This window comes from Parasteatoda tepidariorum, chromosome 1, assembly GCF_043381705.1.
Source record: "Parasteatoda tepidariorum isolate YZ-2023 chromosome 1, CAS_Ptep_4.0, whole genome shotgun sequence".
NCBI classification, from domain to species: domain Eukaryota; kingdom Metazoa; phylum Arthropoda; class Arachnida; order Araneae; family Theridiidae; genus Parasteatoda; species Parasteatoda tepidariorum.
The window spans coordinates 40,304,318-40,331,559 of NC_092204.1; the positions used below are offsets into that span (position 1 = coordinate 40,304,318).

General features: G+C 26.9%; 1 protein-coding gene across 2 annotated transcripts in view; it reads left to right on the plus strand.

Annotated features, from left to right (window-relative positions):
* The window catches only part of LOC107447103 (structural maintenance of chromosomes protein 5), a 48,849-nt gene that overhangs the window by 8,336 nt on the left and 13,271 nt on the right, over window positions 1–27,242 (plus strand). For both annotated transcript variants that reach the window (XM_016061921.3, XM_071179146.1), the window contains exons 4-21: window positions 1,299–1,424; window positions 2,838–3,050; window positions 4,671–4,832; window positions 6,154–6,225; window positions 7,266–7,327; window positions 7,677–7,755; window positions 9,458–9,575; window positions 10,171–10,325; window positions 10,657–10,847; window positions 12,523–12,697; window positions 15,356–15,417; window positions 16,260–16,329; window positions 17,272–17,373; window positions 18,028–18,228; window positions 22,014–22,136; window positions 23,726–23,830; window positions 24,408–24,479; window positions 26,707–26,805. In XM_016061921.3, coding sequence (XP_015917407.1) covers window positions 1,299–1,424; window positions 2,838–3,050; window positions 4,671–4,832; window positions 6,154–6,225; window positions 7,266–7,327; window positions 7,677–7,755; window positions 9,458–9,575; window positions 10,171–10,325; window positions 10,657–10,847; window positions 12,523–12,697; window positions 15,356–15,417; window positions 16,260–16,329; window positions 17,272–17,373; window positions 18,028–18,228; window positions 22,014–22,136; window positions 23,726–23,830; window positions 24,408–24,479; window positions 26,707–26,805 — 2,187 coding nt within the window. The remainder of the gene's footprint in view (window positions 1–1,298; window positions 1,425–2,837; window positions 3,051–4,670; window positions 4,833–6,153; window positions 6,226–7,265; window positions 7,328–7,676; window positions 7,756–9,457; window positions 9,576–10,170; window positions 10,326–10,656; window positions 10,848–12,522; window positions 12,698–15,355; window positions 15,418–16,259; window positions 16,330–17,271; window positions 17,374–18,027; window positions 18,229–22,013; window positions 22,137–23,725; window positions 23,831–24,407; window positions 24,480–26,706; window positions 26,806–27,242) is intronic.

Here is a 27,242-nt window from a genome sequence, read left to right on the forward strand (position 1 = left end):
ATTACAAGTCTAACAAAAAGTTTTGGATGACATCAGTTTTATTTGAAGACTATGTAAGAAAATTGGATCGGAAATTCTTCGCTAAAAAAAGAAAAGTGATACTCTTTATGGATAAATGCACAGCACATAGTGATCTACCTAATTTAAAAGCAGTAAACTTGCAGTTTCTCCCGCCAAACACAACATCAAAGTTGCAGCCGATGAACCAGGGTATCATAAAGTGCTTCAAACAGTCTTATCGTAAATGGCTTGTCAGAAAAATGATCTTAAATATTGTAAGCAATTAGAAGATTTGAAATTATAAGCATTAATTAAATAATCCGACAATATTTTGAAAGTCCAAAACCGAATCTAACGGTAAGTCGAACTTCCGATATGTCGAAGTTTTTCGTCAGTCCTATCAGATTCGAGTTATCGCGAATTCACTGTATCAAGTTTTGGCAAGCCAAGGCTGGCTAAGTTTGATCCAATTTTCTGGAAATATATTGATTTGCATTGATTTTTTTTCATTGACAAGCAAACTATACATAAAAAATAGAATTATATTTGTAAATAAGCTTTTTTTTTTTACAAAAGTAACAATGTTTATAGAACAAATTATTTAAATTAAGAATGTTTTACTACAAACTATCCATCTTCAGTCACTTTTTTTGATCAATTTTTTAGAAAATGCCGAATCTTAATTTGTGTCACCAGTATTTTAACAACGCTTTACTTTTTACTAAATCTATCCTAAATATATATATACACTTAAGCTTTAATGTGGCTGTGTACATTTCTGGCAATAAAGCATTTGTGTTATTTTTGATGAAAAGAAACCAAATTTTTTCTTTAAAAAATCATTATTAAAAAAACCCCAATTTTTTAAAAAAAAAAAACTTTCTGTTGTTGAAAAAAATCCAGTTTTTATGCGAGGTTTTCTGTTAAGAGTACCCTAACTAAGTGAAGGACACAATATAGCTATATCAGTTTAAAAAATGTAAATATTAAAGGAAATTTCAATGGTTGAATTGTTGATAATTGGTTCTGTTGGCGAATGACCACTGTTCTAAAACATTAATTTATACTTTTCTTTTTTTGAATTAACTTTTTGTCTTAATTTCCATTAAATATGCTCTGGTCATGATATGAATTGATTTCGTGTCAATTTGGGGGAATTTTCGCCAACTTTCTTTGTTGGCGAGATTTTCCACAAGTACCGCTTTTGTATTTTTATGTATATGGATTTTGATACTATTTTGCTATTCCAAATTGATAATTTTAGAATTATTCTCCAACATTTCTATTTTAATTATTAGATTCAAGAGATAGTGAGAAACTTCAACATTGATGTCAGTAACCTGTGTCAGTTTTTACCTCAGGAAAAAGTAAAAGAATTTGCCATGATGGACAAGAAAGCAAGATTAAAAAACATGCTTCAATGTGTATGTAATTTTTTTTTATCTCTATTATTTATTTATTTATGTATGTATGTACGTACGTATGCTTAACATACATACGTATGTACATATGTATGTATATATGTATGCATGTATTTACGTACGGCCTTTCATCCCTTCAGTGGATAAAATGAGTTCCAAGCATGCTTGGGACTTAACGCTAGGCGTTCCATGTTCGACTGACCACCCCACCGGAGCATTTGCTCCTGCGCCCTAGAGCCCAAGGGCAAGAAATGTGAGATAGGCACGGTAGGTCTTGGACTTTTATGGACTGTTGCCCCACTGAGTTTAGTTTGTGAATCATAAACTTTAAATTATCCAGTTTAATATTGTTACCTTGCTCACATCCATTTTCGGGCCAATTCAAGGTAACTGACAAATCGAGCATGCTTCAGTACCGCACACTACAGTTAAGTACGCGCCATAAAAGATCTCTCTGTTTATGTTTTTAACCCTCTATTTGTGCTTCGGTTTTCATATTTTGTAATCTGGCAGTTTTGTTACGAAAATATTTTAAATATTCTTATGAAATTCTGGATGTACAAGTTAATATGAATTTGCTACTCGCTTTAAAGAATGCATTTTATATTTTATTTTGTGTTTTTCTTAAATTTTATTTTCTACATTTTGCTTGATATGTTTTATTTCTATATTTTTTTACTTAATGTCTTCTATTTTAATTTTTTTGGGTGTTTATTTTGTTTTCTTCTTTTTAATTTTTCTTTATAAATAAAAATTTTTTAAAAATATTTTTAAATTTAGTTTATTTTAATAATTTTTCTTATTCTCTTCTCATTCATCTTTGTTTTATTATTTTCCATGTTTTCTCTATATTTTTAATTTATATATATTAATAATTAATTAATTAAATTTGATATGCTATTACTGCCATTAATATATTTGTTATATATTTGTATATCCATAATAATATATTTGTTAGTAAATCTTTTTTTACTTACAAAATATATTCAGCAAGTTTTTGTTTACATTGTGTTTTTTTAAAATTTTTTTTTTAAGTGTATTAGTTTTTTTGAACCAATTTCATTGTTATAACTTTTATTTCATCCTTGGGGCTTTTCAAATAGTATGTATGCATGTTACAAAGAATTTGGTCCCTTGTCTCCCTTTCTTTAATAAAAATAGACGAAATAGACTTTTTATTTAAAAATATTCTTTTTTCTCAAATTCTGTTGTTTTTGTGATTTGTTAAAGATTTTTGGTGATTTACAAAATTTTGTGTTTGACATAAGTGTTTTGTGTTACACATTGATCAAACTTTACACCCGAAATTAAGCAAAAAGGAAGTACTTCCATTCATTGGTACTTACGTAATATTTGACGGTTCTCCTAATTGTAACTAACTGTCATGTACAGTAATTTTCCTTTTTTTATTTAAAGATAGGTGATCCATATTTGTTTACTACATACCAAGAGTTAAAGCAATTGAAAATGAAGTCATCAAAACTTGATGAGGAAATAGGGTTATGTCAGAGACATATAAAAGAAGAAAACGACAAGATTGAGCGACTTAAAATTGAAGCAGATAAACATGAACTACAACTTAGATCGATTGAACATTTAAAATCTTTTGAACAGTTAAAACTGTATTTGGTAAGATTTTTATAATCATTGTTTATAGATATATTTATAGATTTAAGTCACTACTTTTTTTTAAAGGATATTTATTTATTGAGTTATTACTTGTATATTGTTTGCACAATTTATTTTTAAAATTGCCTAAACTAAGATGAACTATTTTGGAAACAATTTCCCAAAACTTTCTGGTAAAAATTGATGTAACTAATTTTTAAATTATATCTTGGAAATTTATTCCTAAATTAAAATTTAACCTATTACTTTTTAAGAAATCAATTTTTGAATCTAGTTTTAATTTTTAACTCAACATACTTCTTCAAACTTTTGTAGTTTACAATGACATTTATGATTTTCAAATTCCATTAACTGTTGATCAATCATCATTCATATTATAGAACTACTAAGAAAGATTGAAATAAATTTTTTACCAAATTTTAAAGATTGGATCAAAGAGCTTCATTATTTTTTTAAAAATCTTTTTATTCTTATTTTTTATACTATTGCATTATGGTAATATTTTTATTGTTAAAACTTTTGATATTCTTTTTTTGTTTACTGCTCTTCTTTTAGAGATGTAAAAGTTTAAAGTCTATGATTAAAAATATCTGCAATGAGGAATTGCTTACGACTATATATTTCCTAAAATTGATTATTATTATTTTTTAATAAAAGTCTGTAAACTGTTACTTAGGTTCTTCCTTTAGTTCTAGGTTTAAAAAAATCGTTTAGAGAAGAAAAAAAAATCTTTTATTATAAATAGTTTATTTTGGCTGTGTTATTATATATTTCATGTTAAATTCCAAAATGAAATCAATTTTACCTTTATAAAAGAGTTTAATAATGTTTAAAGTAATGAAAATTTATCACTTGCTGATTATATCAGGCTGATTAAGGAGTTTAGAGCATCTGTAAAAAAAGTAATTTTCTTTAGTATTTTTTTTGCATTACATGCTTCACTTTATGAACAATTTGCTCGATGATTTGTCCCTGCAAAGATATGCTTTTGATTATACTTCAGGACTGATGCAAGTCCACCACATTTTGCTTTTTTACCTAATTTAGTAGTCTTGTTTTCTGAATTATATTTCTTTTATTATAGATTATATTGTTCAGGTTCATGATCTGAGCTTAATTAGGATGTTTATTTCATTAATAATGAGTGTTGTTTATGACACATTATTTAAAATATACTCTCATTCAAAATTTCTAAAGATCTTTAGAAATCACTGCATTTGAAGATAAATTTATTGTCCCCCCCTGAATTGAGTACTTCTGAAAGGATTGCAAAAATTTTTTTTTTCTTGCTTTAAATGTTTGAGATATATATGGATGTATTTTAGAAATTCGTTTGTGTGTTTATTTCATTAATAATGAGTTAATAATGATTAATAATGAACGTTGAAAAAATGTGTTTATTTCATTAATACTGAGTGTTGTTTATGACACATTATTTAAAATATATTCTCATTCAAAATTTCTAAAGATCTTTAGAAATCACTGCATTTGAAGATAAATTTATTGTCTCCCCCCCCCCATGAATTGAGTACTTCTGAAAGGATTGCAAAAATTTTTTTTTCTTGCTTTAAATGTTTGAGATATATCTGGATGTATTTTAGAAAATGTAATTTTTTTTAGGATTATGGTAAAACTCGGGAACATTTTGATGAAATAAAACTTAAAAAGAAATCTTTGAGAAAAATAAGTGAAAAGTTGAATGAAGAAATTCCTCTTATGAAGGATAAAATTAACGTGAAAAGGCTACAATTACGAGACACTTTGGAGCAGTTAAGGGAGAAGGTAAGCTATTTCATAAAATACTATTCATCTTTGGCCACCAGCTTTGTTCTCATTCTATGAATACATTTGAAAATTAATATGCAGTAAAACCCATTAATGCAATTTTTCATGATAAAAAAGAAGAAAATTTCTTAACAGTGAAGCTTTTCATGAGGATACACTAAATTTTTTTGAAAGTGCAAAAGTGTGTATTTATAAGATTGGCATGCAGAAGTTGCTATTTTTGTACTAATTTAATACATATATTGAGTTAGTTATACTTATTGAATTATAACTTTTATATTGCTTAGGTTCTTCATTTTATTTGGCACATAAGGCATCCAGCCTACTTCTTCATGTCCCCCAGTTTTTGGCTTGCTCTAATCTTTTAAATTTTGCTCTTTTGAAATCTGCCTTTATTTGACTGACAAGTTATTCCTGACTTGAAGGCACCCTTCTTCAGAGCCATATTATAAAATTGCCCTGATTATAACTTATATATTTATTAACAGATTTAAATATTAATAAAAAAAATGCTTACTTAAATATTAATGCATGATACAATTCATTCTTCTTTTAGGGGTGGTAGGGAAAAGAAAGAGTCATCTTTTAGAAAACCTCTTTACTGATTCTGCAACTTCAGCAATTCCCTCGCTTTTTTTTAATATTGTTCTGATGATTCATTCTCTTTACCCATTCCATGATTTGCATGACAAAAGTAGGAAATTTTGTGAAGAGGGGAAATAAGGGTATATGTTTACAACAAAATGTATCAGTATAAATCTGGTCAACAAAAGTCGTAACAGGATTTCCAAAAATAGTGGAAAAACTTTTCGTTTGGGAGGAAAAAGACAACTTAGCTGGTGGTTGCCCATACATTGCTTTATAAAAATAAGGAGTTAAAATTGTAGCACAGAAACATTCTTTGTCTCTCTGAATAGGTAAAAATGTCTGCCAGTTAAACCTTTTTCATATAATATTGCTCACTTAAACAGCGGAAATATGTATTTCCTTTAAAAATTTTGGTAATAGCTGAAGGCTATCAATTTTTAACTAATTATAACGCTACAATTTTCGTACCTTCTATATAAGCATTTTGACTGTGACTTGTAAATTCTCTTAATATGCTCGTTGTAATGAGCTTTTAATGCATTTTAAACTTTGCTTTCTTTTTAGGAAATGATATCTAAAAGATACTAATAAAATAAAAGTATATTAATTTTAAAAAAAATGAAATAAATATAACAGATTGTTTAAGAACAAAATATATTAATGAATGATATGCTTTTTAATAGTTCAAAAAATTACTAGTTCTTTTAAATTGATTATCATCTTTTTTCAGAATAGAAAACTTGTCAATATTCAAAAGGATGTTTTAGAAAAACAACAAGAAATGGCAGAGCTTCAAGATATGGTAATAATTTTATTGTTATCACATTACTTTTGTATTTTGAACGACCTCTTTACTGAACAAACTATAATCCAATATTTTTCATTTAAGACATTTATATATACATTATATATACATATCTTACATTTATATATACATTCTTCTTTTATATGTCAATTTTAAGTCACTGCTGTGCATGTTAAACATTATTTTTTGACAAGCATTACTACCATTAAGTCATATTTAATGCTTGATTCTTCAAAATGCTATTTCAATATTTTATAGCAAGTACATGAATAATATGAGCTACCAACCAATAATTCTAACTTTAAAAATCATATTGATTTGTTCTAATTTTTCTTTGGTTTAAATATTTTTGATATTTTCATGTAAATGTATATTTAATGGAGATATATATTTATTTTAAATATATATTTAATGTATAATATATATTGGTTTGCAAATAAATGCATTTTATTTTGATGGCATTCAATAACAACATTTTAGGATGTTATATTATTGAAAAAATAAAATAAAATTTATAATTGTGTGCAAAAGTTTTTTGATTCGCTTAAAAAATTATCAAGATATGACAAAATATGCAATATGTATAATTAATCTTAAGGAGTTCAAACTTTGGTACACTCTCTTATTGGTAACACTAAACTATTGTTGGACTAAAAATAGTTGGACTAAACTATTGGGTCTATATTTGCCTGATTGTATTTGCCCACATGTTCTGAGATTAAAAATTCAAATCCATCAAAAAAAGTATGTTTATTCAGAGAAAACACACTTTTGTGTCTGATTTTTAACTTAAAATTTCGTCTGCACTAAGAAATTAGCATATTTAAGGTCATCCCCTTTAAACTTTGTGATAATTCTAGTAAATGATACGATCATTAGATCAAGAGTTATTTGTAGCCTAATTCTTTTTGTTTGAAGTACTTTTGAAGGCCAGTATGTTATAAAAAATATTTTATTTCCATGCATTAAATTTACTACATTGCATCAGCAATTTTTTTTTAGTTTAATGTTTTTATTGCAATCAATGAATTTTTCAGGTCAGCAATGCAAAAGTGCTGTATGGTAGTAAAATTGTTGAAAAAAGGAATCAGTTAACAAAGTATGTAGTTATTTTATCATTATTTTTATATGGCATACCTAAAAATTGTCTTATTTCTATTTTTGTGATATTTATTCAACAAAAACATACTACAAGAAAATATTTTCTTGTATTGAAGCTATTTTCTTATATTGCTATAATTAAAATTTAAATATTTTTTCATACTAAAAAAAGGATTACTTTTTATTGATGATTATGAAGCTAAATGTTTGTCTCAAATAAAAAAATAATATATTCTTAATGAATAAATTCATTTATGTATTTCACTTTTCATTCTCAATATATTTGTCAATTATTGAGCAGATTTAAATTTTTCATTTCAACTAATCTTAATGTGTACTTGTTTCAGATTAACTCAGCTCTGTCAAGAAAAGGAAGAATTAAATTCATTCTATGATAGCAGCAAAGTGGAGGGACCACACCTTGAAGTATAAATTTTCTTCCATATTATTTTTAAGCAGTTTACTTATTTTTTTATCATTTTTAACTACAGTGGAATTTGGTTATAACGAGCGCTGAAAATTGTTAAGGTTTTTTTGCTGGGAGGTGAGAAGACATAACAAAATTGTGTGATATCCATTGCATAATATTATGAAAAGCAGTGTATCTAGGAGTTACTGTACCATACTGAAATAAAAAACAAATAAATTAACTATCTGAGGAGAAATTTGGTGGGATGTTTTAATTTAAATATTAGTTCAATATTATTTGGAATCTCATAATTTATTGTTCCTTTAAGATTACATTAATAAATTGTAGAATGTATAATTATTAATGTAACATTTTTAATAGAGTTTTTAATTATATAATTGAAGATTATTTTTGGTAAAAAAAGGCAATGATTGCTATGTGGATAATAAGATGTTTCTATGTATTATCAAGTAGAAATTCTGAAAATTTGTTAAGTGTATATTTGGAAACAATACTGAAAAAAAAAAAATTGTAAAAATGTCCCCTTTAAAAATTCATGGTTTATCACTATATTGTATCAAGCCCTTCATACAGTCAACTAAAATTAACACTTTCTGACAACATCTTTTTAAATATAACCTGAAAATATTGATCTAATCTTGAAATTAAATTACAAATTCAGAAAAAGAGAAAATAATATATTATTATAAATAATATAATTAATTTATAAAGTAAAAAACAAACAAACAATTCTAGCAGAAAACAAAAATTATAAAAATTTAAGATATGTGTGTTAGCAGGACAGAACTTCATCAGGGGACACACTGCCCGCTAACACACTGGAGCCTTTCTGTTGTCAGTGGTGAAGCCAAAAACTGACAGTGCCCCTTTGAGCATTATTTTGAAATTTTTTTTTTCATAAAATTGTATTATTGAAATAAATTGCAATAATGTAATAAAAATATAACATAAATATTCAACACATTAATGGGATTTTTTTATTCACTATATATGCAATGCTTTTAGACAAAATTAATAGTTTCCACTTGTCACAGGATGACTAAATGTAACTCATGGCGATTGAAAATTGACTGCCTAATGCTACCTGATAGCCAAATTATTTGATGAAAATGCACCTTATGTCCATTTTATTATTATAATTATTTTTTTAAAAAAATATGAAGTTATTATAAATATTTTATAATATTCTGAAAATTACTTTATTTCATGCTTGTTTCTGAAAAATTTTCTTCATTTGAAACTTGAACTTTGCAAAGTTTATTTTTTTTTTGAAAAATGTTTCAAGAGAAATGCCTTACATTATTAATGTAAACGGTTTTTTCACTCATTTAAAATGTTCAATTTTTTTTAAAAAGTGGCCCCAGTTAAAAATGATTTAACTAGCTGGAAGCAAACTTTCCAAATTTTGCCCTATATGTTATGCTGGGAATCATAAGGTTAACTTGATCAATCCACTCTGTTTTAAAAGTCAATTACTCACAAAAAGTGCTGTATATATATTTTTTTTTTAACTTTATATCTAGAAGCTTTTAAAGTTCTGTAAATAATGGAATGCTTAAATTTGTTCCTGTTTCCAGTAAAACTACTAGGTGGAGATTCAAACTTTTACTAATATAATTACAACAAAAAACAAAAACATTTAAGTAAAATTTTTAGTCCACAATGTAATTAATATTTTTTTGATTTTTCTCTTTCTAGGATCAAAATAAAGACTTATCAAAGCGTTTGGAGGAAATTAAAAATGAAATATCATCACTTACATCAGATAGAGGTTACATCGTTTTAAAGCTAAAGCAGTTAGAAGAATCTAATAAAAGTAAATGTATTGGGTTCATTTTTCATTTTGTTTTTAAATTTATGAATCCTGTGAGCCTTAAGCACCTACACAATGAATCTGCATGGTGTAGGTAACCAGTTTCCTGTGTGTGAAAAATGTAAGATCAAATATTTAGTGATTTAATAGATGATTGCTTTGAGAATATTTTGATCACACTGGCTTTGTTTAAAAGGCTTAAAAATGTTACTATTTAAAGTTGTATTTTTTATGAAAATACTAAACTTTTCTTCTTTGGTGAAATTATATAAGGTGGTTTTCATTTACTTGGGTATACAAGAAGAGGAGAGTGTTCTGTAATGATCACCTTTAACATACATTTTTACTTTCTTTGTGAAAAAATGGATGCTTGAAGTTTGTTTAAAAAATTTGTACAAACAGTTTAGTTTTTTAATTTTATGTAAAAAATTACAAATTTCAGAAGTAGTTTAGTGTATTACTTCCTTTTTACGCTTCCTTATGGTGGAAATTTTTTACATATTGTACTAAAATAATTCTTTTTCTCTTTATTTTGTTGCTAATCCTAATTTAATTTAAACAACTAATACTAATATATTTTTCTTAATTTACTCTTTAGAGAAAGTTGCAGAAATTGAACTGGCGGAAAAAGAAGAGACAAAGAAAATGGATTTTTTAAAAGAAAATTTTGAAAATGTATACAAAGCTGTTTCATGGTTGAAAGATAACAAATCCAAATTTAATGGAACAGTTTATGGACCAATGTTACTTGTGGTAAGTTAAAAAGTTGAGCTAGTTCTATGGCACTGAGCCAGTGAAATGTGCTCCAAATTGCTTAGATTTTTATAATGTAAACTACTGTTTGATTGCAGCAATGTTTTCATGTCAGTTATATTAAACAGGATTTTGCCGATTCAAACAGGAGATTTGCCGATTTTACAGGATGTTATTTATTTCACTATATTCATTTCCAATCTGATTTGTTGTTGATTAAGAAAGCATTTTCAAACTTTTGTAGTGATTAAATCATATCTGTGACTCGAATTGCCGTAGTATTTTTAATGTTTCGTTCTTTTGAAGAATATTAATTTTTCTTTTTTTCCAGTTAAGACTAGAAAAGAATCATTATTGTAAATTAATAGAAAATTGTATTAATGAGGAGGATTTAATCGCCTTTTTTTGTGAAGATAAAGAAGATTTCAAATTGTTAATACGAACTCTCAAAGTTAATATTGTCTTGACTCCAGAAAAATCTATAGAGGAATATGAATCTCCCACTCTTTCTGATGAGTTCAGGTACTCATTTTTCATAATTATTGTTACTGAAAGACAAAATAAGCAAATTTATTTCTTATTCACTAGTATAAATAACATGAGTTGCAATAGAAATATTTTTTTTCTTGTAAGGTATTTTTGTAATTTATTTTATAAATAATGCAAACCCTCAAATTAAACTTTGAATATAATTTCTGTAAAATAGTGAGTTATTTTCATGTATCATAGATAAATTTCATTTCAGCGTATTTAATGTAAATTTCATTTCAATTCAGCATCTTTTCTAAATTCCGCCTTGCCATCCAAATTATGATTTTCATTTTCTTAAATTGAAATAAAATTATTGGTTATAAATACCCAAAAATCTCTTCTGCTCTTCACCATATTTGGTTTTTGTTTCATATTATTATTTAAAATTTATTTTTGGTATGTCTAAAATAGGGTATAGATGGGAGGGGTACTTAAGCCTGTGTATTGTTCCTATTCCTAGCACTGTTCCTTTTTCATGCTAATATGTGGTTTTTAGTTTTTTCAAAGTTAAATTTTTATTTAAGTTTAATGAAATTGAAAAAAATACTAAATAAATGTTTATTTAAATTACTGAGGAATAAATGTAATGTTATCAGTGTAATTAATATTCTGAATATTGAATCATAAGGATAATTCATATAGTTGTGAATCACTTCATTCTATTTAAGTGTGTGCAAGCCAATTGGTAATTTTAAAAACATTATGTAATGCATAGCAGATGTACAGTGTGCCAAAAAAAAAAATAAAAAATATAGACCACCATGAACGACTTTTGATCTAATGATCAGATCTTCACGATGCAGGACTCAAACTTAATGGTTTCGGGGGGTGACCTTAAATATGCTAATTAATTACGTGTTTTAAGCTAAGGTTAAAAATCTCCTGAGAAATTGATTTTTAAAGAAGTTGTATATCTAAAATTCAATTTCTCAGGAACTATTCAACTGATTTTACACAAATTTTGTACTTTGCTATGAAAACTACTTACTTTGAAATGATGTAAGAAATTGTAAACCTTGCAATTCAAAACTTTTTCTGCTATTCTGAAATAAAATAATAAATATGTACTAAAATTTATTTTTTGCGTGGAATTAATCTTTGATAAACAAATTTTATAACTGTGTGCAAAAATTTTTCAATTCACTTAAAAAGTTTTTCAGATATAATGAAATACACAAAAAATGAAATTAATATTATGTGGTCCAAACATTGGATCACTCTCCCGCCCAAATTATGAGGACCATATTTCCCAGATTGTGGCTGCCCCCTATATTTTGATAATTAGAAATCTGAATTTGTCAAAAAAAATGTATATTTATTCAGAGAAAGTACATTTGTATGTTTAATTTTGTAACTTAAAATACCCTCTGCGCTAATTAATTAGCGTATGGTCACCCCCTCTAATCATTAAGTTTGAGACTTAGAACTTGAAGATCCGATCATTAGATCAAAAGTTATTCAGTGTGATTTGTTTTTTTAGTGCATTGTACTTCTATAAAACTGTATAATAAAAAAGAAATCAATTTTAATTTTAAACCATCTCACTTGATAAATAAAATGAGTATATCATGAATTATGTGTTTTACATTGATGTTTAAAAAAAAAAGCAATATATCATTGTATATATATAGCGTAATAACTTATTTTATTATTATTTTTTTAAAAGGGAAATGGGGGTTGAAGGATTCGTGAAAGACTACATAAAAGTGCCTGATCCTATCATGTGTTTCTTGTGCGAGTGTTATAAACTACACTTGATGCCTGTATGTAGTTCCTATACAGATGATAATGTAGAGTTGTTACTTCAGAATTTCCATTCTGTTGTCACACCAGACATGAAGGTAATTTGTCTACTTTTTTCAGTTTTTGATTGATTGTATGAAAATATTTTTAATTAGCTTTGTTTTTTAACTTGGTATATGTGATTAAACACCATTTTTTTAAAGAATTCTATTTCCCATTTTCTAGTTAATAGAACTCACGAGCCACTTCTGTAAAATAGTTTTTTTTTTATTGTTAACAATGTTGATCTGCATTGTTTGGTTAACTATTTTTTTAAAAGAAAAATATAAGCATAGCTCTAAAATATAGCGCTTTATTTATCTGAAGGACAGTGTTATTTTACTATAATACCTTCCTTCCTTTAATAAAGTACCTACTTATTTGGCTTAGTCTGGTAGTCAAGGGTAGTAGTCATCTTAATGCTCTTTGAACCCTGTAAATGTAATACTGCGAGCTGTGTAGTATGATATATCATCCACATCATTCGGATCATCCTCAGTTATATTTCCCAGACCGTCGCCAATTGCCCATTGTGCAGTTCTGGTGCAACGTAAATAAAGTACCTAAATATTTGGCTTAGTCTGATAGTCAAGGGTAGTAGTCATCTTAATGTTCTTTAAACCCTATACATGTAATACTACAAGGTGTGTAGTATGATGTATTGTCCTGCAAGTAAACACCTTTACAAGCTAAGGAAAAAAAATTCTTCTTGTTGTAGTGAGCATTCTCTGAAATGACAGATGTGTTTGTCTGTTGAATTAACATGACTTTCTTAATGATGAGTGGAAACAGGAAATGTTAGGAAAAAAATTTTCCAGACCGCAATACTCCCTCTCACAATATGAACCCTTTGTTGCCAGATACTTGCTTTAAGTTCTCGGTATACAAATGTGTGTCTGTCTGATTTTGCATAAAGCATAATTGATCAAAAAAGTCACTGAGTACATGTTAAGTTCCGTTATTGACACATAATGCTCTTCCATTTTGCAAAAATGGCATAACTATAGCACTGCAATCTTCTCTGTCATCTATGGCCCTTGGTATATTAAATATGATACAGCAACAATTTTGGGCTCATGTAGTAAATTTTTTTTTGGAGGAATTTAAAAGGTGTCCCTCTCTCTGGAAATCAGAAAAACCTAGAAATCCCAGAGAATTTTGAGAATGCCTTTGGGAAGTCTGGAACTTGTAGGGAAATTTACCATCATCTTTAGAAGTTTTTTCTTTGGAGGATCAGCATTATTGTTTGTCACAATCATTTCAATGAATATGATATCAATAATCACATATAATTTTAACCCCTTGAAGATGGGTGATTCAGAAAAGCATTCGTACAAAATCAGAATCAAGATGTAATTAAATAAAAAACGTTAACTTAAATGTAGTCGTTGCTAATTTGACAGACTTACTTTGCTTTTACTTTAATTATTGTTAGTTTAATTGTGCTGTCCCATGGCGTGGGGGTTTAGGAAATAACACTCTTATATTTAACAAGCACTATTTATTAATTATTTACAACATTTAGAATTTAGAATACAGAAGATGCGTCTTAACGCAACACTAACAGGTGAGGAAAAACTAAACTGAAATTTTTTGAGGGAAAGTTCCAATTCGATTGCGTAGGCGTGATAGTTCGTAAACATAGCCTCGAACGGCTAAATACACAACATGAATCATATATATAATCAATGTTAATTCAAAGTATAACTAAATAGTTTTATTTTGAACAAAGTATTGGTGAATTAAATAAATCAAACAATTATTATAACTCCACCCACAAATAAACTGCTAAAGAAATTCTTTGATAACTAGTTTTATCTTTTTACCCTGATTGATATGGTTTTATGCTGTCACGTATTTGTGACAGTCGGCGCGAAAGGGTTAATGCAAGTATTTCAGTTTGTTATTAGGCATTTTTCCTTTAGAACCTATTTAAAACATTTTCATTAATTATCCTTTTCATCAATGCTGTTTTTATAAATAACTCAATTTCAATTTTTAAAAAACCTAATTCGTAATTTATTTTTCTTAAAAGTCTTAAAGGTATGAGGAAAATAAACATTTTTCAAAAACTAATTCCTATCTATCTGAATCCTTTGATAAAATTAATAATGAAATATTTTAATTATAAATTATGTGAAAGAAAAGTTTTTCTTTAATTTTTAAGCATAAAATAACGATTTTAGTTTGAAAAATTGACGCTTTTAATTTTTTTCTTCTGCTATTAGTTATGCATTTTTGTTACATATGAAAAATTTGTAAAGTTTTAAATTGCAATTTAAATTATGTTAATTTAAATTAGGAAATTTGCTAGCTTTTCTAATTTTACTCTGGTAATCTCTGAGATTTTGGCTTTATCTGGAGAGGGGCCACATGGCATGGTATATTGTATTTTTACCGTAACAGCCACACAAATAGTTTATAAAACTATTCATTTTGAAAATGCGAGTCTGTGAGTGATTACTTTTCATTAACATCAGAAGTATACAGTGGTCATATCAATGTAACAGAAATATGCAGTGTTTAATGATCGGAATAATTAATAATGTTAAGCTTAGCATCTAGTAAAATAATAATTCGACTTTGCTTTCTAAACAGTGTTAAATTACATAGTACATTTTATTTCGTTTATATAATTCATTAAAACTTGTATTTCTATTTTAAATTTTATATAGCTTCTTCAATTATATATGCTTTTTTTATTGTTTTATTTATAGTTTGTCAGGAAACAATCAAAATATGGGGATCAAAATATGAACACTATTATAGATTCTATTCGGTCAGTATAATGTAAAAACATATTTATAGTTATTTATGACAAAATCGTTTCTAACTTCACATCTTTATTTCAATTTATTAATTTTTGTCACTTTATTATTTTGTATGTATATAATTTGTAAATTTAACTGAACTANTTTAAAAAAAAAAAAAAAAAAAAAAAAATCATTTCTTATTCCATTTCATTTATTCAAATTTTAGCTTTTAAAATTGATGAAGAATATTTATACAATAATAAGTTTAATATTTTCAGTATTATTAAAAATTGTTTACAATTGTCAATTTTTTTCTTAACTGATTCAGTGTTTTGAATGGATATATCCAGTTACTACATTTCTGCTTTCTCCTGAATCATACACACATTATAAGACTATAATCCTTTTTCTTTATTTGTCTTCACCCATTCAAAAAATTTTATGTCCAAAATAAATTATGAATCATTAGAGATGTACCTTGGTGATCTGCCCCAAAAGGGCAAACAGTGTGATCTGCCTCCAAACCAAATTTTTATTTAAACTTATCAAGGAACCAAAATTGCAAAAACTTACAAACAGAAAAATAGACAGGAAAAAAAGTCTAGTAGTTTCTCAAAATTTCTGTTAATTGTTCTCTGTCCTATTCATAAAGTCATATTAATATGAAAAGCCAATCTATTAGCTGTGCAATAATATATAGTGTTGAATAGAATAATTTTGATAACAATTTTTCTTATATTCTCTTTAAACCAATTATATTGCGGGTGAAATTAACTTGTATCATTATGCATGTATAATAGCTTGTATCATAACGCATGTATAATAAATATGCATATGTAATTGTAAGTTTTAATTCTTTATTTCATAGGGAGAGTGACATTTTAAGAAGCTCTGGAAATTATTCTGTCAATTTAGAATCACTCATAGAAGATAATCAAGTAAAGTGTTTTTATTTCACACTTTTCTCTTTATTGTTAATTTCAGTTTTCTGTTGTTCTAATTATGATTGCAATATCTTTTTTTTTTTTTTAATAATGTCATTTTTTTAATAGACAGAATGTGAATATAATTAGAATTTTTTCCCCACATTGTTCATGCTTTCATCTAATTTTCTACATGATTTTATTTTCTGTTCAAACATTTGTATTATGGTTTTATAATTTTCCGAATTTATTTCGTTTCCAAGAAATTTATTGCCTAAAAAAAGCAAAATCCATGACTGAGCTTTAATTTTATCATTGTCGTTAAAATGATTACCACCAAGCAGGAATAACAAGTGTTTTCAAACTTTAAAAAGTAAATTAATAAATAACAATAAAGAAAAACACACCGAAAAACTGCGTCGGAAAAATAAGTTTTTTCTAACCCACATGGAAGAAATGATAAAAAATTATTGTTCAAGGAGAAAATCTTGTTTAAGTAATGCTATTAATTTCTAAGTTATTTAATACATAATAAATAAGTAAATGAAAATTATAAAAGCAGCATTTAGAGAGAAAAATAAGTGAATTTCTGAAGAAATTAAAGCAACTGTAGTTTCTTTCAATATTTTACATAAAGGAGTATATTAAGACCTAATTTTATAGGAACTGTTAAAATATTGACTGTTGGACTGTATATAAATAAAAGTAGAATTACTTAAATTCAAATTTCTTAAGTTTTAATTATTGATGAGTTGTAAGTTCTAGAACTTCCAAAACTTTTTCCAGCATTTTTTTCTTAAAATTTAAGTAAAATCCATTAAAATTTGTTTAATGATAGTTTTTTATTTGGAAGCATTTAAGAATAAGAGGTAAATTAGTTTTGCAGTCATCTGCCAATTTAAGTTTGTAATCATACTTATTTAATCACCTTATTAACCTATAATAGTTATATTTTAGGAGAATCAGGAAATGACTGATGTATTTCTGCCTAAGCTTAAAGAGTTGGAGGCAAAAATAGAAGAACAGGAAAGAGAAGAAAACATGCTAAGAGAAATGAAAGTAAGTTTTTTCTTTCATTATTGACATACAGTTAAAAATAAATTTTGATGATCATGTGATTTAAATCATATGAATTTTTAAATTGACCTGATACCAACTTCATCTAAATAACCAGTTCGGGATACTTAATTATTTAGCTATCTTCTGATACCATCAACATAGCAAAAATTTGTTTTGCTTATCTATCAAATTAAGATAGTAGAAATAAAATACTCAAACTGAAAGATGAAGACAAAGTAATAATAATGCTAGCAAATTCAAAAGTAGAGAAAAGCTGTGGAAGGAATGCCACAAAGTTTTAATTTTGGTCAGATGACTTGAACAATGCTTGAACTGGCACTCTTGTTCTAGAGGGCAGCCGCAATAGATTTAGTATGCATCTTGGTGCATAAACACCCTTGTTTTGTCAGGTCGCAAGATCAAACATACTACGCCCAGCCTTTTACCAACAGAGTCTATAATGCCTGTAGCAACTTTACCACCAAAGCATTGTGCTGTAGCATCATAACTTACTTATAGTAATGTGCTGAAGTACTATCAAATTATCTTTAAGTCATTAACTAATATTTTTTCAGTTGCTTTAAGTCCATATGTGTTAGTTGTGTCCAAATGTGTAGTAATTAAGTTAAATGTTTTGTCTTTTTTTGTTTACAGAAAAATATCCAAACTAAATTAAAGGAGTTTAGTACGTATGAGAGACGACTCAATCAAAAGATAATTTCATATGAAAATAAGAAAAAAGAGCTTATAGATGAAGTATCAGAAAAGAATATTGTTATTAAAAAAGTTCAAGAAATGTGTAACTCTGTGCTTCAAAATGAACAAATCATTCATCATATTACAGCTTCTCTTATGGTAAAGTTCGTTATTATTTTACTGTTTGTGATTAAATATTCTGATTAGACTGAACTGTTGAAACTATTGATTTATGTTTTGTTTAGCTGGAATGTTTATAGAATTTTATAAAGGAGTTTCACAAAATTTAATTTGTATTAATTTTATACGCAATGATTGTTTTGTTTTCTATGTCTTGATACTTTTACTGAATTTTTTTTTTTTTTTTTTAAATATTGAATCAACTGCCTTTTTGCATTGTTTTTATTTTCCTCATTATATCTGATCTCTAACATACATTATTTTTTATCTTAATTTTTGACTTTGATTTTAAAAATATCTATCAAAGATGATCATCACAAAGCAACACCTTGTGTATATAAATAATATAATTTCCCCACAATTTAAAAAAACTTTTATCATCTAAATTCTGTTAGTATACCTCATATAATTCTGACCAACCTTGCATTAACTGACTGAATAGTTACTGATCTTTTTCCTTTTTATAATTTTATCTCAGCATAATATCTTTATTTGCATGTAGATACTGACTGAATAGTTATCGTTCTTCTTCCTTTTTATAATTTCATATTCGCCTCCGCTTAATATCTTTATTGGTATGTATTTTAAAATCAAAGATCAAAGTGATTTTGTGCATTCTTGATTCGCCAGAAATATGACTGCAACTCTTAATATACATAAAGTTTAGAAAGTATTGATATCAAACGTTGCAGACTTTATTGACTAAAATTATTTTTCTCAGTACAAACATTTTTCTTAGTCATTCATTAGTTCAATCTCAGAATAACATCTCCATTTAAAAGGTAGTAACTTTTTCTATCAATTAACAGGCAGTTGAAGTTTACCTCAACATCATTTTGCACATACTGGTAAGTTTAGATTCATGATTTATTTGAAGTTCGCCGCAATATACAAAGAGGAAGAGTATTAGAGGATCCGAATAAATAAAGAGATTTATGATGAATGTAAGGAACCATATTTTCTGCCTGTCAATGAGAACAGATATACTGACTACCTTCAGATCAGACAAGTTTTTGCTTAATAAGCAAGTTTCACTCACATTCTTGTTGACATGGAAGTGTCAGCGGTTGGTGAGACATCTCCCTACCTGCCAAATCTCCTGTTTTTTAATGAAAACTCGTTTATTTTACGACTATCTCCTGTTTACCTGTATGTTCTCAAATTTCTCTGTATTTGTTGAAGTAATGCAACAAAAAAAATATTTTTGGCAATAAACTATCTGCTGATGGCAAAAATACTTCTCTTTTTCCTCAACAGATAATGGTATTGCCAGTACTACAGTATGTTGAGTGTTAATAGTTTAAGTAATTTTAAATAATGGTTTAAAGAAATCTTCTTTAGATTAAGATTCATATGAATATTTTTTACTTCGCTAAATGTAAGTGCTTATATTATTTCCAATTTTGAATTTCTCATTTTTACTTGCATGATTATTCTTAATGTATCAAAACTTTACTTGTAGCCTAAAAAATGTTGCAAGTAAAATCTCCGTCTTGAAAGTCTTGCGGCCTTGCGGAATTTTGTTTTTAATGTAAATTTTTCTTCTTTTTGTTTTGTACTTACAACTGTAAGCTTCATGCTATACTTTGAGGTGCAAGAGGAGCTTTAAGTCGTTTAAAAAAAAAAAAAAGAAGTAAAATCTCCATTATTTTATTTCTCAAATGTCGGCAGGTATGCATCTCTCTTATAGGACTTTCAGTGTTAACTTCTATCCAATCTCCAGTAAACTATTCTACCTGAATCGCCACTTTTACTTTGTAATAAGCCTTCAGTTAATAGTAGAATTTGGAGTGCAATACTTTTTTTAAAACTGTTAAAATAATCACATGTTGCATGGATAACACTCTCTCGTTATGACAGGACGGCAAATGTTCGTCTGCTAACATAGTTCTTTCTTAGATAATATTCGCAAGACTTCAAAATATTTTTAATGATGAATGTGATACAATGAAGAATGCAAGATGCAACTTTTAGTAGGTTTAACATAGCCATGGGTGCAAGATAAAAAAGACATGCACTATAACATAAAAAAACAAAGTTAGAGGAACAGCAATAGCAGTATGACATACTGCTATTGCTTGCAACTTATCTTGATTAATTTAAAGTCAGTACCAGCATAATCTGACAATTATATCTAAACATAAAATAAATATAAATTCAAAGCTATGATGGAGTATGACGTTGCACCCGACAACTCCTTCTGGTGGCAAAGCATGGGTTCTCCAAAAAAAAGCATAGATTAAGAAAAGTTAGATAACAATAGTTTATCAATTGAGATGCTTAATTTTAATATATTTTCTCATATAGAATATCAAATGTTTTTTTTTTACATTATCACTAGGAAACAAACGCCATAAATGGTAATTAGTTAATAAAAATCTTTGGGAAATATTACAATTGCTCATAAATGCTTGAAATTAAAGCATTATAGTTAAAAAAAATAGTTAGAATAATGGCATTCAAAAATAGATTATAAAATTGGAAGAATAAGTTACCAATTACCTGTTTTAAGTTACGAGACAGTATCAATTTCAGTGGCAAAATTTTAATAATAGATATTAAGCAACTGAATAAACATAATGCGTTTTTATTCACAACAGGATAAATTATTCTAGTACATTTTGTAACTCCTTTGATGTCACCTTTATATTTTCTGAGGAGAAACATGGAAAATTACGTTTTCTCATTTTGTGTTTTATAATAATTCTTGTAAGGCGTATTTGATTACTATTGTTTAATTTTTGCAATCAGATGAGATGAAAATCACCTCCAAATAAAAAGAAAATATTATGGAAAACAGTGAATGTATTGAAATAAGTTTAAAAAAAAAGAATGCTTGTTACATTCAAAACACTTTATTTTAAAAGTGAGAAGTTGATGCTGCATCACCGTAACGTCACAGACTGAAATCAGAAGTTGGGAATGGCACAAGTCACTTCAAAGAAGTGAGCTAGCCAGGGGTCTGGTTAGAAGAAATTTGGGTCCGTTAATGGACCCTTCGCAAAATATCTTTTCATAAATATGGACCCTTCACAAAATAATTTATCTTTTAATCCAACCCTTCACAGATTTGTTTATCTTCATTATTGTTTTGTTAATCGAATAAACCCTTCCAGGGGAGGAGGGAAGAAAGACGGTATAGATAACTTAGTTTCCTTAAGTTTAAATATTTCTACTTTTACAAACATTGTGTTCACATTCTTGAAATTATTAAAAATGTGAGTGATTTTGTTTCCATTATTCGTCCAAAATGAATATTCTGTGTTGAGCAGCATTGGCTAGTTACCAAATATTTGTATGTTGCATCTCTGATTTAGTAGCAGCAATTGTTGAGCAGAATCTTGTATCTATTTACAATTTAAAAACTTCTTGAAAAGTTTTTTAGCAATTTTTGAAATAACAGGAACCTATTAGCACAAATTCACAAAAACAGGACCCTGGTTGAAGGAATGTGACTTAAGGCTTATTTTACATTCACAAATTATGAATAGTTTTTTCACAATTTTACAAAAACAGGACCTTTTACAAAATGTCTGGACATACCCCTGTTAACCCTGCTATTCACTCTTTAGCCCTAAAATAAATGTAAGCATTTGGTTTGTAACATCATTGGATCATCCCATTTGATCTTGACAATCAACAGAATGTTGCAAAACTTGGGTATTTTTTTCTTTTTAAAGCTAATAATAAACAAATATTTATTTACCGAAAACTGAATTTAACCCTCATCAGAGGTCTACTATTTGCGTTTTATATTCTTTTAGGACTTTTCTGCTACAATGGAGCAAAAGTTGAAATGTTACCTAAAAGCACGATTGACTGAGAAAAAGCTTGTAGTTATGCAAAAGTTGTTGGAAGAGAAAGAAAAAGAACAAAAAGAAGTTGAGGTATATTTTTAATATGTGGGTGATTCTTCAAAAATTTGACATTTTCTAATCGGAAATTCTTGAAAACAACTAGTTGCTTGTAAAAGTTATGGCAAAACAATAAAATTCAGTGATTTCACCTATTATCAGAACTGACTGAAACACCACTTGAAATCATACAAAATGTCATGTTTGGTGCAGGCATAAGGATTTTGACACCTTTGAGTTACCTCAATCAAAAAATAATTAGCATTTAAATTAAAATTAATGCAACATAACCAGAAAGACTTTAAACTTTCATTTTTTAGCATTTAGGATATGCATTCCATGAGCTACTATTTCTTAAAAACTTAGGAAAATAATTGGGTATTTTTGTTTTTTTAAAAATTGTTTTAAATTAAAAAAAGTTTGCATTTTATAGTTGAAAGACCACAATTATTGGTATTTAAAGTTTAATTTTCAATTATTTTTGTTATTGTGTTTTAGTTTAAATGTAAATATCTTTTTTATACATGTATGCAAATTTAAAAGCATTAAAACCAGAAAAACACCAAGCCCTAATTTTTTTTGAAGTGTGATTTTAATTTAAAGTTGCTAAAGAACAAGAAAATTAAAGACTATACGAAAAATTCAGAACTTATTTTTCTAATTTTGAAAGTAATTGTTGCGATTATTATTATTTTTTAAACCCACTGGCGGTTTAGCAAAAGGGCAAGACTAGGAAAATGTTTTTCCGTGATACACTATTTCCCTATCTAATAACATAGAATCCGGTTTTGCTATGCGGTGAAGACTGCAAGTTAAAATTTGACTTTTTACGTGCAGAACTGTCAGTGGGTTAAATGATTTAATTTTGAAAGAATCAGTAAAAAAATAAACCAAATTTAATATTAAAATTGAAATCTTTACTTCATTTTCCTTGAAAGAGCATTATTTTTAGCTTTTTTTAAACTATAAATTGTTGCAATACAGTATCTATATTACAAAAATATGTAAAGCTTTTGAAACCTATGCAAACGGTTTCAAATAGATATAATTCTTTATTTATCTGAATATATTTTTTTTGTAAACCTTTATTTTTTCCTTACAGAAGAATTTATTTCATTACTCAAAAATTGAATACAGTTTCTTTTTTTGGCCACTTTTATGAATTCTGGTTATTTATCTTTATTATATAAATAAATACCTTGAAGTTTCAATTTTAAAAAATAAAATTAATCTATAAAATAACAATTAAGTGTTCCATTTTGATTTTTAACAAAAGTAGGGAATTTTTTGTTATTGTTTAATGTAGAAAATTAAGAAAAGATACATGCTTGGCATCTTTTTTATGTAACGTCACGCTCTTTAAAAACTAATTAGATACTAAAATGCTTTTGTACAGCAGTTTAAAGTATTTGATAGTTCTGTTGTTAAATTACTATACGTAAATATAAACTACAACAATTGAGCTAAATCTTTGTTTGCCTGTGTTAATTGGACTTACACACACTAAAAAAAAAAAAATTAAAACATTTATTAAATTGATTTTTTTAAATATATATATATATATATATATTGAGTGTTTATTATGTATGATATTTAAAAATTAATTATTATTTGCTATAAAGAAAGATCTAGAGGAAGTGAAAGAAAATTCTAATCAGATGATGCAAAAAGGTTATTATTTGATGGTTGAGCTCATTAAGCTAGTGCCAAAAGAAAATTCAACTGAGGTAATGAATTGTATAACATTATATTCTCATACATACATTAAAAAAATTCCAAAATTAAATGTTACTATTTTCAATATATTACTATGTGTTACATGTCAAAGTATTGCTTTCTTATATAATTATTTATTATCATGTCAAAAAACTAGACTTCTTATTAAATTTTTAATATCTTTCAAATTAATATTATTTCAAAATGTTAATTTTTTCTCAATAAAAATGATATACTCATTGACTTATTAATCTGGAAAACAAGATTTGATTTAAATTATATTTAACCTTTTGAAAACCATTAGTTTTTAATGTGCAATGTATTTCTTGTTAAAAAATTTAAAAGAATGTTATTTTAGCTAATAATTAAGTAATAAAATTAAAATCGATCTTATATTTTACATTCATTTACGTATTTTAACTGTAATGCCAAGAGTTTCTTTTGGAAATACAAGTATCTTTAAATGCTATCAAGTTCAAAGTATAACTCAGTCTATCTAGACTTCTAGCTTATAAACTTTAGCGATGATTCTTATATAAAAAAGAATTCTAGATACTATTGATACAGTTTGTATTTTAACTATTTTAGGATCCTGATTTTGATGTGAATTCAAATGCAAGTATACGTCAAAAATTTGAACAGATTATTCCTGCTTTAAAGGTACTTTTCATTGTTATGAAGTTGCTCGATTTGCTTAGTATTTTAATATGGTATTCAAACCATTTGTTATAAAGATCATATGTTGATGGACTAAATAAAACAAAATGTTTACTTTTGTTCTCATTTGACCACTAGTTTGATACAATTTTGTTAAAATATATGCAATTTTAAGAAAAGCAACCTAAATTTACAATTAAACTTATAATTTAAAAAAAAAAAACTAAAATTAATCATTATTATTATTTTTTTATTTTTACTAAATTAATATCTATTTTAAGTAGATGAACATAATTTGATATTCAAGGGTGTTTTGTATGCATTGAGTTCAGCCCATTATCTTTCATAGTATCAATTTATTTCTCAAAGAGTAATAAATTGTAGTACACAATTTCTTCTTTATGTGTACTATGAATTTTTTTCTTTGTTTTTCTTTTTGTCTATTCAAAGTCACCAGACAAAGTTTGTAGCTTCCTTTAATTTTTTGTGAATATTTTTGCTTGTTAAGTATTAAATTAATTTTTAGCAATGAATATCGTGTGTGTTATACTTTGAGTTTGTCTTAGAGTAACATGACTTACATTAATCTTCGTTAGAGTCTCTATTCAATCCAGTCTGTTCTATAATATTTTGGGAAGGCCAACTAGCAAATATTTTATAATTTCTACACATTTAAGTTCTAGGCTGTAAAATTACAGAATGCTTTTAATTTTCATTATTTTTATCAACCTACTTTTTATGACATTTAGTTTTGGTAATTAAAAGAGGAGACTTAAAATATAGAACATATACAATTTATTTAACATATTTACTAGACATAATTGAACAAGATGAAAGAATGGAATCATCCGACTTATTCTGATATGTAATGTATAACAGTGTAGGTGTACAGCTTTAATAGCACCATCAATTATCAATATCTTAAATACCTTTTTTTTAAAATTGAAATTTATACAATATAAATTTTTAATGGCGTGTTATACATATACATATATTAAAAACACATAATCATACCTTTTAAATTTCGTTAATTTTCATTTAAATTTCGATGTCGGATAAGCTGGATGATTAATTGGTAGTTGTACATTATTGGAAGGTAACACAGTCTCTTCAGAGCCAGCTCCTGAATAAAATCTTCAGGTGTTTGAATAAACTCTTAATTTTTATTTTGTTTATCTTTTCGAATTGAAAACCCATTTCTGACATATAATTTACCATTTTTAGAACATTTTGTGTAGGACCAACTTGAACAATTTTACTTTTAGTCTAGGGTTTCTTTGATATTTTTTTAAAAATCTAATATGTGAATTTAAATTAGTAAAGGTTTTAAACTAGAGTTACTCTTAAAATTTTTATTTTGAGTATTTTGTCTATTCCATATAACCTTCAAAAGTTTCTTTAATTGCTAATTTTAGTTTTAATTGTTTGGGAGCATTGATCTTGATTTTCTACAAGCAGTGTAGAAGAGTTTCAGTTTCACTTCAGCTTCAAATATTCATTTCTAGAAATGAAGTTCCTTTATTCCATTTTTAAAATTCAATTTGGTAAACAGGTTTTACCTCTGATACCATTTTATGTCTTTTAGTTGTGGTGATTTAAGGAAGAGACTTTGGACTGAGAATTCATACAATTAGATATATTTGCAAGACATAACGGAATGAGATGAACGAATGCAATCATCCTAATCATTTTAATGTAATGTTCAACTGTGTAGGCGTGCAGCCTTAACAGCATCATCTGTTATCAATATCTTACTCTACTGAGGATAAGTTCTGGCTTTTCTGCAAAAGGGCCAAAATTGGCTCTCGTGCTTCAAAGGAAAAAAGAGAGAAAGGAAAAAAAAAAAAAAACAATCTCTTTTACAGAATTTGGGAAAATTCATTCAATCTCATGGTCTACATGTAAAAGGGAATTGTACTTACATTGTTAATATTTCATGCTTATCAGCACTCATTTTTTTTAACAATTTAAATTAATTAGTTTCTTTTGATATTTTCAAAGGGAATAAAATTTTCATGAATAGTGAGATACCTTTTTTTTTGCAGTTTGAATAAAATAATTTTTCAGAAGTGTATATAAAGTTTCTTGATAAATAAAATTATGTTGAAAGTAGCAGAGTTTTATGCAGTTTAATCTCTCGGTAAATTACGGCTCACAATAAATGAGTGTGTATATATTATTACATTTTATTTTTTAATGTTTTGTTTTTTTAATAAATGCTTATTTCTAGGAAATGTTCAAACCCTATTTGATAAACAATGTATTAGATCTCCAAAGAGAAATTTATAAAATACAGACACAATTGGACAATTCTGAAGATACTACTGCAGTATGTGCTTTTTTTATTTATTTAATTAAAGATAAAACTACAATATTAGATTATATATTATACATAAACTGCATTTTTTAAAATTATTTTTTCTGTAATTTTTTTTATTGCATTTGTTTGAATATCATCATAGTTGGCAGGGTATGACAGTTTGGTGGCCATTGTAATCCACTAGTGATTACATGTTTGAATAGTTCACTACGATGAGAGTCTAATTCAGGGCGGAAGAATAAAATATGTTCAATATTTTTGTCACAGCTGCAGAGTGGAGATTCTACGTGCTTGAATCTATGTAGGTATTCTTTACAACGAGCGTGTCCGGATAAGATTTGTGTAAATTTAAATTTGGGAATGAATTTCACCTCTTCACTAGTGTGGTAGTGCTTCTCGGTCCTCTGTGACCTTTCTACTCGTAACAAGGTATATCTACATTGGGT